The 11861-nt window shown below is 35.0% G+C and overlaps 2 protein-coding genes across 2 annotated transcripts; both read right to left on the reverse strand.

Annotated features, from left to right (window-relative positions):
- Window positions 1-876: 876 nt before the first annotated feature.
- On the reverse strand, window positions 877-2959 carry LOC125210047 (loganic acid O-methyltransferase-like). The gene is made up of 3 exons (XM_048109621.2): window positions 2895-2959; window positions 2079-2544; window positions 877-1209 (listed from the first exon to the last, which is right to left on the reverse strand). Exons 1-3 carry the CDS (start codon window positions 2957-2959, stop codon window positions 877-879), a joined length of 864 nt encoding a protein of 287 aa, XP_047965578.2.
- A 5821-nt stretch (window positions 2960-8780) lies between these two features.
- LOC125210611 (loganic acid O-methyltransferase-like) lies at window positions 8781-11503 on the reverse strand. Its single transcript, XM_048110152.2, has 3 exons — window positions 11382-11503; window positions 10020-10673; window positions 8781-9246 (listed from the first exon to the last, which is right to left on the reverse strand). Exons 1-3 carry the CDS (start codon window positions 11472-11474, stop codon window positions 8914-8916), a joined length of 1080 nt encoding a protein of 359 aa, XP_047966109.1. The 5' UTR covers window positions 11475-11503; the 3' UTR covers window positions 8781-8913.
- Between the last annotated feature and the right edge of the window lie 358 nt (window positions 11504-11861).

Raw genomic sequence — 11861 nt, forward strand, 5'->3', positions numbered from 1 at the left:
CACACAAACTAGCGTCCTTAATTAGAAAATGTCCTTAGCCGTTTTTTTTGTTGTAGTGATGTTTTTTTGAACTTCATTATACGTGTACCCAAAATCAAAAATTATTTTTTTTATTGAACTTCTTTTCAATAAAAACAGAATTTTACATTTTCTTAATGATTTACCAATTGGACGATTTAAAATTTTAACAAAAAGTCAAAAAATTATTATATTTCAGAACATGTCATCAAGTGCTTAGTGGCAAATTAGGATACGCAGACCAAATCTTATATAAAATAGACGCGGCTAATGTCCTAGAGAGAATGCTGCACGGACCATCCATTTAGGATGCGGATAGGTAACCTCCAGTTTTCCATAAGTAGAATGAGATCACAAATAGTGCAGCACTACCATTCTATGGCATATGCCAAATGCATAGACAGATCACACTCAAGCATGATGCATAAACACGTTTATTCATGCTTATCTTCAGACTTCATTTGAATTAATATGCGAGCATTTGAAGAGTATCATTTAATATATATACAATTCCAAGTACATAATAGCTCGCAGTATATAAAGACTCACTTCCAACAATTTCAAACATCACTCATCAACAATTGGTTTCTGCACAATATTATTATCATTCATATCATAACTTGCATATATATTTTCAAACTATAAATAAGGGGTACAAAGTAATCATGTATTTTAGTTGACACTCCCACTCAAGAAGAAGACACATGCATATTTTATTGTGACAACACCACCCCAGCCAAATAAGAAAGCACACATACATATTTGATTGTGATTTACTAGAATTTATTTAAGTACTCTATGAACATTGTTGTGTTTGATGTCTCTAGCCAAAGATAACTACCACTCCGCGAGCACGTACTAAACATGTTTGTGCTTGAGGATAGCAACAATGAAAACAGTTCTATCATTTAAAGGATTTGTAAAGGCGGGTGAAGACTGGAGTTTCTTCTTTAAAAGGTCGAACGTTTCATCAACGGTTTCAGCTCCAAACTTAAGAGTAAACATATTTTGATGAACCGCTCTAAAACATGCCACATGGCCATCAACATTGAGAAATGTCCCATTCTTCAGAATATCCATTCTTTCTATATTGAAACTATTGCTCTTTTCCAATATGGCCCTTACCTCCTTTGGAGTGGGAAAATGGTATGGAATGTTGAATGTTTCTAACTTTGCATAACTTAATCTTCCCTGCAATAGTCAATATAGTCAATGATGGGAAGTCAAATTTTTTGTCCCGTTATAAATTAGATAGAGACGATCAAACCCTGCAGTCTATTCAGTCTGGCACTAATTAACCTCCAACACCAATATTTCTAACCAATTCATTATATTTTTCCTCCCAAAACTCCACCGTATTTACACAAAACAAACAAATTGGAAATGAAAATTTTGAAAAAGAGAGAAGGCTATAATATTCCGTTTCAAAATTTATCAAATTAAATGCAAAGGTTGAATGGGAAAACTACATATTAATCGAAGTAGAAATTTTTGGGTTTTGTAATCATTTCTATCTTTATACAAAAAAAATCCAAATCAACAAGTTAATTAGCTTGAATTTACTTTTTAAACATGATTCCCTAATGCAAAAATAAATACTCTCTCCGTCCCACAAAAGATGTCACACTTGTGGGACGACACGAGATTTTAAAAGGTTTTGTTTTGTGTGTTACGTGAAGAGAGAAAATATAGTTTTTATATTTATGTGAGAGAATTTTTTCCAAAAAAGAAAATGTGACATCTTTTGTGAGACAAACTAGAAAGGAAAGTGTGACATCTATTATGAGCACGGAGGGAGTAATTAATATAGCGAGAAGGACTGGGGGATTTATTTTCAACTAATAATACTTTACTCACTTTTTTTTCCATTTCTCTCTTACTTTACCAATTGTGAATTAAATTCGTATAGTCTTAAAATTGTCTTTTTTACCGTGATGGAGTTAGAAAAATATAAAAATAGGATCCACGTACCATTAACTTTTTCAATTCAATTTATTTTACATAAGTTAAAGCTCGTGCCCGGTCAAAATGGAACACATATTATGCGACGGAGAGATTACCTTTTTGGCCATGTCGAGGAGGGAAGATCTGATAAGTTCGACCACCGACCCAACGGTATACTCTTTTTGTGGGTCCCAAAACTCAGGCACTCCAGGTATTAGAAGAGCCATAAGCCCACCTTCCACCATTTCCACAGCCCTACACTTCAAGAATGATTCCAAATCCCTCTCAAGCTGCCTCAAATAAGCATCATAAGCATCCTCTCTCTCCTCTCCACCATGCCAAACAGACATGAGGCACTCCGCCGCCTTGGGCACCTCCGTCAGCCAGTGGAGCGAGCAAGATGAGTATGCAAAGTGGACGGAGGATGGTGGGAGAAGGCGGCCGTGGAAGTCTCCTGCGACCGCGGCTGCCTTGTAGCTTCTGTCGGGTGGGAGGGAACTGAAGAGGGTGTTGAAATCGTTGGAGATGACGTCGTTGAACCACACGTAGAATTCAGGGGTTTTGAGGCCTGAGGATTCATCCCTTTGACAGATTCGATGATCGTGTGCATGGCCGGAAACGAGTTGTTTCCGGTGGAGCACCCGAAATCGGCAACGCAGAAGCTGTTATTAGTTGAAATCTCTAATTTTGTGGTGATTTCTTCTTCGATGATTGCCTTTGCAGCTTCCATTACTCCTCTCTTTAAAACATGATAATGGCACGGGTTTTAATGCAAAAGTGATAAAGTAAGAGAGATATAGAAAGAAAAGTGTGTTAGTGGAAAATGGATCGCACTGGAAAGAAAAAAGGAAATTTTCCTTAATGGAGAGAAGAAGTAGATCATATCAAAATATGAATACAACAGTTTAACTATGAAAGTTAGAGATGTATACCTGGTAGGATGAGTTTTTGATATAGCTGAGAGGTCCATTTCCACCATGCATGGAAAAATGTCCATTATCATTGGAGTCCATCACCAATTAAACTCTATGAAAATTTGAATTGCTATCTACTATATATATTGTTAAGAATTATTGCATATTTTTATTATCAAGGATGCTAGAAACAACTATGACATGAACAGTGCAGAGCAAACAACTTAGAGAAATGGATATTGTGAAGAGATAAAAATTATAATAAATACTCCCTCCATCCGCAAAATGTTGTCGATGTTTGACTCGGCGCGTGTTTTATGAAATAGGAAGAAAAATGAGTGGAAAAAGTTAGTGAAATGTATGCCCATATTTAAATATTAGTTTTATAATAGAATGTGAGTGTAATGAGTTAGTGGAACGTAGAGTCCATTTACCAAAAATAGGAAAAAAAAACGCAAAGTGGACAATATTTTATGAACGGACCAAAATAGCAAAACTATTAGTATTAAAACTTTTGGCTCTTGGGGGCTGGAGAGAGCCTCCGCCTCGCAGTTGTCTTAAAAAGAAGGATGTACTGTTTTTTTTTTAAATTTTCTTAGACTTTTTATATTTTTATATTGTAATTGGGCCTAGGGCCTCCTCTATTCTATTAAGTAGATTGGTGTAAGGAAGCGTGTATTTTAGGGCAGAGGTAAGTAAATATATTTTTATTTTAAATGTAGAGGAGCAAATTAGGATGAAGATGTAGCATATTAGAATAACATAATATATAGTATATCCCTATGTTCGATAGAAAATTGAAATGGGACATTTGCCCCATCTAGTTAACAATATTTACCTGTCTAAACGTCTACTAATTCCACTATTATCAAGAAGGGAATAGAAGCAAGAAGTTTACAATAATATCTAGTTCCTAACAACACAATAGGTACTAGATATTGGTCCTGGATATACGGAGATACAAACTTGCTATGCGGAAATAACAAGGAGAAAGTTACACATAATAAACTTGTAGAAAAAGGTAAGCTGAGTCGAGGAGTCCTTTTTCCGCAAGACGAGATACGTCCTGATAGTGCTCTCGGGTTGGCGTGTCGTCCCTAAAGATAAAAACGACTTCGTCTCTGACGTAACAACACTGCTAATAGCATAGCTCCGGCGAACGGGAGTAAGGCAAGGGTGGACTGATGCACTATTTATTAGCACTAAAAATTCTTGCAAGTATACAAGGTAGATCTAGTATAGCTAAAGGTCAGTACCGGAATATCGAACTCAGGGAATAAGATTGCAACTGTCTATCATATACTAAACGTCATGTACTATTTAGAGACATATGGTTTTTGGGTTTGAATTTATAAACTAGACATAAAGAAATAAATAAATAACAGAAAATATAAAAATAAATAAAATACAAAACAGGCTAAGGAATGCAGAATTTTAGGAACCACAATCAAAAGCTAAAATCCAAAAGACTTCCTTGAATTACGGTCTCTAGAGTTACTAAGCTATCACGTATGTAAAACTATATCTTCTCTCGAAGCATATAATTTGTAGATTGCTACCTAGAACCGAAGTGTCCTTCCTAGAACTAAGGCAACAACTCCTAAAAGCTCCTAAGATAATTTTGCTTCATTCAAAGGCTCAAATCTCTCGATTTTATTGGCAAAGACATCAATTTCTCCTCTTTCAAATTAGACTACTCACTTCTCAGTTCTTGTAGTAAAATCCACATGCATTCATAAGATGGCCAATCAAACAAATGTATAAGCACAAGAGAAATCGAAATAACTACAAGAGCTAACAAGGAAAAACAATTGAATTAATAACTCAAAATCATAGCATATTACCAAAAATTCTACAAAAGATGTTTAATACTCATAGACAAGTAAAACAACAAAAAGTACTAGACATGAAGAAAAACAAAACAAAACCCAAGGTTGAATTATGCAGTCTTCAGTCTTCTCTTGCCTGGATCTGCAGAGCTCCGCTCCAATGGAAGATGGAAGAATAATATGTGGAATATGAGATGGAAGAATTATAGGGATGGAGAGGATAGGAGGCTCTGAGATGAATATTATGAATTAGGTTATGGGGTATATATAGGCTTGAAAAAGATTTATAATTGGTAAAAAAGTATCCTTCAAGTAATAGAAAAGATGGTAATTTCGAATCCTACAATTAATAGGAGAGATTTGATATCACGAGGCAACAATTTCTTTCCTTTCTTCAATTTCCGCCAATTTCCGCCTAATTTTGACTGCACTGCGCAACGTTCGTAAAATGGCCATAACTTTCTCCACAGAACTCTGATTTAGATGTTCAAGGTACTCACGTGAAACTATTTCGAAGACGAAGAGAATGGTATGTATTAAGTACTGATTGGACTTCAAACTCGTTGGAAGATGGGTTCGAACAGAGGCTGCTGAACCTTGACACCTTTTTTGCACCTTTTTCTATCTTTTTCTATCATTTATCAACAAACACATCAAGATACCAAAATATATAATATATGCAATTTAAGAACATAATTTGCAAGATTGACATTTAAAACGAGCCAAATCTAGGCCTTAAAATCATGCAAATCCCGTGTTTATCATGGAGCTTCGACGAGAAGATTATGCAAAAGACAGAGAGAGCGTGCATGCAAAATGCTTGAGTTTGTTGTGTGTGGAATGCAAGAGATGCATGCCTATTTATAGGCCAAGTCCATCCGCAGGGGTTGTGGGAGTCAACAGACATAATATCTGTCATCAAGGCCATCGAGTGTAACCGCCTGGGTTACTGACAGTTGCACTAGCCGTTGTAGCTTAAGAGACACGATGTATCTGGACACGCTGCACGACGAGGTACATCGTGGACTGTCATAGTCCATCTGGGACCTTTTGTCATCCGCTATGCGTCGGGGTCCATCGCGGACAAGACATGGACTAGGATCCCCATGAGTCCAGATCCGTCAGGGACTGCGTGGAGTTTTAGGTGGTCTAAAAAGAATAGGCTAGGCTCGAACCATGCTCAACGACCAGCTCCAAAGAATAGTTCAAAGACTAATTGTCAAGACACAAGGAACATGGTGCACGGGTCACGGTGTGCGGCTCGCTGGTTGTGGGCGCGCAGCGGCCGCGCGCGTTTGGGCTCTATCGGCCATCTTATTCCACGATATTTATTACACCTTATTAAAAATATTCTTCAAAGAAGTTTATCATCCCCCGATGTGGGATAATTAACATTCAGTTAATTTATTTTTTGGTTTTTCTCGTAACTCATTTCTAGTTTTATTGTGACCAACTTTATTATACTCCTATGGTCATCAACTCTGAACGTAGATCGGCTCTACTACATTTAATTTCACAAAATTAAATGTCTCGTCATTATTAAATTAATTTTTGCATAGGCACATATGAAGATATAACGATCATATCCAAATATAATTGAATTGATTAATTTAATTGATGTGTGGATTTAAATTAAAGCCTGGTAGGATGAGTTTTTGACATAGCTAGAGGTCCATTGCCACCGTGCATGGAAAAATGTCCTTTTATCTTTGGAATCCATTACCAAACTATATGGAGATATGAATTACTACGTACTATATATAGACGTTAACAATTATTGCATATTATTATTGTCAACGATGCCAGAAATAACCCGACACGAACAGTATAGAGCTAAGAGCTCACAGAGACAAATATAGAGAAAAATACATGGCAGAAATAACCCGGCACGAACAGTAAAGAGCTAAGAGCTTAGATAGACATATAATGAGAAAAATACGAGCAATGGCGAAAATAAAACGTATTTGGAAATAAACTAAGTAGAAAAAACTTCCAACTTGCTACGAAATAAGTACTAAGTGAAGAGCTGAAAAAATTATACTCCTATTCACTTGAAAACAAGCTAAAGGGGATCTATTCTTAAACTGCGATGGAACTCTATAGTGCCTACCTAATTTGTCAACTAATTGACATCTTATTTGAAGACTTAAATCTTACTATTGATAAGGAGAAAGAATCAAGAAATAGTCTAATTTTAGAAATCACTAGGTTTATAAATTCTTAATGATGGCTTAAACTCTCAAGTGTAGCTACTTCTTGTTCCCAACCCTATTTACCTAATGGTTAAAATCTAAAACTTTTAAAAATGGATCTTCGACTTGACTTCGCATATCTAATTCCCCTTGTAATTCTACCCTAGAAAGGATAAATAAGGGAGGGAAGAAGACAATTGGCTGCAAATTAAATTCCCAATATTATAAACACAAAATCAAAAGGTTACTAATCAAAATATGCCTCAAAAACACCAAATTAGCATAAATTTATAAATTATAACATTAGAATATTAATCTTTTTTTATGTAAAATTATGTCTTGTATGTAACATCATTTCCTGCTGTGGCTGAACGCACAGAAGGGTATTCAAACCCGAATCCATATACCTCAGTTCATGTAGGATTAATTCAAGCAGGAAGGATCGAGTTGCATTGAAGAAGGAGACCCAGGAATTCTACCTCTGACGTTTATCCAGTTTGTTTTCTGTGTTTTCTTGTTTCATCGTTTATTTCTATTAATCTATCATGGTTGAGAGAGTACTTGATTCGAGATATTATTTTAGTTGTTTTTTTCTATTTCTTACTCCATTTTGTTTTAATAAATTCCTTTCATCTATGTCGACTATGTGACAAACGGCTAGTAATTAAATGCGTTGTGTTTACTAGAAGTCAGCTTAATCACACTTACATATAGGATTTAATTATTGATATTGAAGCCAAATAGTCAATAATACTTAAAGGATACTTAATAGTTGCGAAAACCTTTCAAGGTCATAAGTAAGAGTTGTATCTTAAAATTGATTGGAGAGGAAAAAGATCCTTACATCTAGCTTTAGGATAACTAGGTGGAAAAAAGGCTAAATGGTGACTTAATTCTACTTCTTCTTGTTCCCAGCCTTTTTCACACAATCAAACGAGTCCTAATATCCTACAATTGCTATTTACTACTCCATATATACCTGAAAAGTATGAACGATTTACTATTTAGTCCGTCCCTGAAAAGTATGAACTTTCCAATTTTAGAAACATCTTCCTCTCTAATGAGGTGAGACTCATTCTCCACTAACAATACTTTTTAATTTTTTTTTTCTATCTCTCTCTTATTTTTTCAATTATACATCAAAACTCGTGTCGAATCATATGTACATACTCTTTGGGGACGGACGAAGTAGTATAAGTGAAACGATACATTCATTTTAAACTTGATATTAATTTGATTCTTATTTTTGCACGTGTTGAATTGTTTTAGCTCGAAATTATTTTTATAGATGGATCAACTACTGCCCTAAACGATTACTGATCTCATGTTTGAAACCTCTTGAATTTCTCCTAGGCTACTCTCCTATTTCCTTGAATGACCAACGAACGACTTGAGGTCGTAAAGTACACTCCATCCGTCTATTAAAAATATAATCATATTTGGAGGGGTACAAATTTTAATGCACAATTAGTAAAGTAGAAAGAGATAAAGATAAAAAGTAATTGAACTATTGTTAGTTGAAAATGGATGTCACATCAATAAAGAGAAAAAGAATTCCTAAAATAGAAGTATATATTTTAAGGTATAGATTAAAATGAAAATACTTCCATCAGTTTTCATAAAGTGTTCTATGTTCACATTAAAATGAAAATACTTCCAATGTGTAATTCTGCCCATGTTTTATTTCTTTGCGTTCTATGCTTGCAAGTTTGAAATAGTATAAACTGAACAAGAGAATTGTAAAGGATTGAACCATTTCTAGTCATTTCTTATAAACTTAACGGGTCCTAAATGTATTAAATGATGTCGTTTAACTAGTCGAATGTTTTGTCCCGTGATATTTTTGTTTGCCAAAGTATACATAATTTTAGACTACGAGACAATTGAGAAAAATGTCATAGATATAATTGTTAAATTTGCGGGATATTAATTGTGACAGTTTTCAATTTACACCATAAAATGAAATATGAGATATATAATAGCGGACAGAGGAAGCAATTACCAACAATAATAGTACTAAATAATTATGCGCTTGAGGATAGTTAGAAGCACTATAGTTCTGTCGTTGTCGGGCATAGAAAACGCCGGTGAAGCTTCGAGTTTCTTCCTGTACAAATCGAACAGTTCATCCACGATTTCGGCTCCAAAGTGATGCGTAAGCATAGTTTGATGAACTGCCCTGAAACATGATGTGTGTCCTTGAGCATTGAGAAAGGTTTCAGTCTTCAAAATCTCCATTCTTTCAATGCTGAAATTGGGACTCCTTTGCAATATGGCACTCAACTCTTGTGGGGTGGGAAAGTAGTGTGGAAAGTTTAATGATTCTAACTTTGCCTTACTCAATCTTCCCTGCAACAACCATTCACCAATCAAAGAACAAATTAAATTAATGTATTTGAGACACAAGCAGCATGATAAAACATAAATTATTAAGTCGGGCAATTTATGAGGTGGATGTATATGTCATGCTGCTTAATTTTATCTACAAAAACTTTTGAGAAATTACATACTCCTATGATTTTGAGTTTAATTTAAAATACATATACGAAATATTTATTTGAAAAATCATCCTATTATTATTTATTACAGAAGGATTAAGATGTAATACTCTCTTAATTAGTCTCCCATAAAGTGTCCACTTTACTTTCAGCGCGAGGTTTAATTGAAAAAATTAGTAGAATGTCTCACTTTTATATATTTGTACTATGGAATAATAAAAAATGAGATAAATTAGTTAATAGAATGTGAGACCTACCTATCATATATGGTAAAATATAAAACAGGACATGTAATGGGGACGAAGGGAGTATATTAATTCATATTGTACTACTATTAAATTAATTGACGTTCATGAATTAATTTTTAATGTAAAATACTTCAAAAGGTCCAATTATACAATTTATCACTATTTGATCAATATATCATATCGAAATTGTCGTACTGTGTATCGAATATTTATTATACCAAAAATTTATAATAAAGTTTCCAAATGAAGCATTTCTACCGTACCAAAATCCAATATACCGTCTCACTGTCTCACGTATATAATTAATTAGTACAACAATATATTTGATGTTTCGGTATCCACGGCGTATTTCGAAACATCAAATATATGATCATACCTTTTTGGCCATGTCGATGAGAGAAGATCTCAGAAGTTCGACCGTCGATACAACGGTGAACTCCTTTCGCGGGTCCCAAAACTCCGGCACTCCGGGAATCAGAAGAGCCATAATCCCACCTTCCACCATTTCCACCGTCCTCGATTTCAAGAATGCTTCCAAATCCCTCTCAAACTGATGCAAATAAGCTTCATAAACCACCCTTCTCTCCCTACAATAAAATATCTCTCCTCCATTCCACGCCGGAGAATCCCGGTCCGCCACCGCCCTGGGCACCTCCGTCAGCCAGTGGAGCGACCAAGACGAGTACGCGAAATCGATGGACGACTGTGGCAGAAGGCGGCCGTGGAAGTCCCCAGGTACCGCGGCTACGCCGTAGTCCCTCTGAGGCGGGAGTGATCTGAAGAGCGTGTGGAAGTCGTTGGTGACAACGTCGTTTAGGAACACGTGGAATTCTGGAGTTTTAAGGTCTGAGGATTCGTGTTTCCTTTTGATGGCTTCGATGATCGTGTGCATGGCCGGAAAAGAGTTTTTTCCGGTTGAGCACCCGAAATCGGCGAGGCAGAAGGTGTTTTTTATCTGATTGGTTGAAATGTCTAAATTTGTGGCGATTTCTTCTTCAATGATTGCCTTTGCGGATTCTAACACTCCACCCTTTAGTAAAACGAGGGTAATTGGTCAGAAAAATCATACTGTTCCATAAAAGTTGGGTCGTATTCCTTTTTAGTCCGTCCCATCAAAATTGAGTTATTTTCCTTTTTAACAAAAGACAAAACATCTAATCACTCCTTTTTTATTTCATCATTTACTTTACTCTCTCTTATCTTTCCTACTTTTTTCATCTCTCCTATTTATTTAATATAAATTATTAACCTCCGTGCCTAAAAGTTTTGTCTCAACTTTTATGGGACGGAGGAATTACTACATTATTGCTGAAATTTGGAATTTTTTATAATCTTTAAAGTTGGTTGGATTAATCACGAATTTTAACAAATGTGTGAATTTCCCAAAATGATTAATTATTACTAGGAAGTTAGAGGCTACATAATATGGATTGTTGCTTGGAAATTAATATGCCCATGAGATTTATTCATTCATGTCAGTTTTAGCCATTGAAAATATTCACCATGGCAAATTCGCACAATGGTTAAAGTTCATGATTTATCCGACTATCTTTAAAAATTGTGGGAAATATTAAATTTCGGCAAGATTATATGTTTTTATTTCTACCAATTACCCCAAAAATAAAACATGTGGTAATTAATTACACTATTCTAGAGAGTATCAAACTTCACAACAAACATTCGATATAAATATTTAATAAAAGTAGGAGTAGTATATATGTGTATATAGGTAAATTACCTGGTAGGAGGAGTTTTTGACATAGCTGAGAGGTCCATAGCCACCATTCATGGCAAAATGGGGCTTTAAACGTCCATTATCTAAGGTATCCATTTTAATTTGACGACACTATTTGCAGTTTGCAACTTAGTGTATAATACTAGCCTAGAAGTATTTATAGTCATATAGGAGTATGTGTTTAAGAAGCAATATTAACGTTGAATTCTTAATCTTAATTAGCTACATTTCTTTTCTCAGCCCACTTCTAGTTATACCGTGCACGTGGCATTTATAAATCGCAACTTAGATTTCATTGATGAGAATGCTCCGCCCATATCTTATTGCGTGTCCTATTTTGTATTTTTCTTGTCTTCTAGCAAGTGTTCATTTTCCAAAATTAGGTATATGTAATTATGACATTATTGTCATTTTATCAGTAGTATTAATATTATTTGGAATTTAGTAATTGGTTGTATAATGTTTATATATAAATGTTTTTTA

This window comes from Salvia hispanica, chromosome 3 (assembly GCF_029641045.1).
Source record: "Salvia hispanica isolate PSC_SH4W2 chromosome 3, Shi_PSC_v1, whole genome shotgun sequence".
Classification (NCBI taxonomy): domain Eukaryota; kingdom Viridiplantae; phylum Streptophyta; class Magnoliopsida; order Lamiales; family Lamiaceae; genus Salvia; species Salvia hispanica.

Bases quoted from the DNA above. Each gene is read 5' to 3' on its own strand.
- LOC125210047 (XM_048109621.2), bottom strand. From the start codon at position 2,959: ATGGACATTTTTCCATGCATGGTGGAAATGGACCTCTCAGCTATATCA. The intron at 2,545-2,894 runs GTATACATCTCT...AATCTGTCAAAG, and splicing joins TCAAAAACTCATCCTACCAG to GGATGAATCCTCAGGCCTCA. The intron at 1,210-2,078 runs GTAATCTCTCCG...TGACTATTGCAG, and splicing joins TCCTCGACATGGCCAAAAAG to GGAAGATTAAGTTATGCAAA.
- LOC125210611 (XM_048110152.2), bottom strand. From the start codon at position 11,474: ATGGATACCTTAGATAATGGACGTTTAAAGCCCCATTTTGCCATGAAT. The intron at 10,674-11,381 runs GTAATTTACCTA...GTTTTACTAAAG, and splicing joins TCAAAAACTCCTCCTACCAG to GGTGGAGTGTTAGAATCCGC. The intron at 9,247-10,019 runs GTATGATCATAT...TGGTTGTTGCAG, and splicing joins TCATCGACATGGCCAAAAAG to GGAAGATTGAGTAAGGCAAA.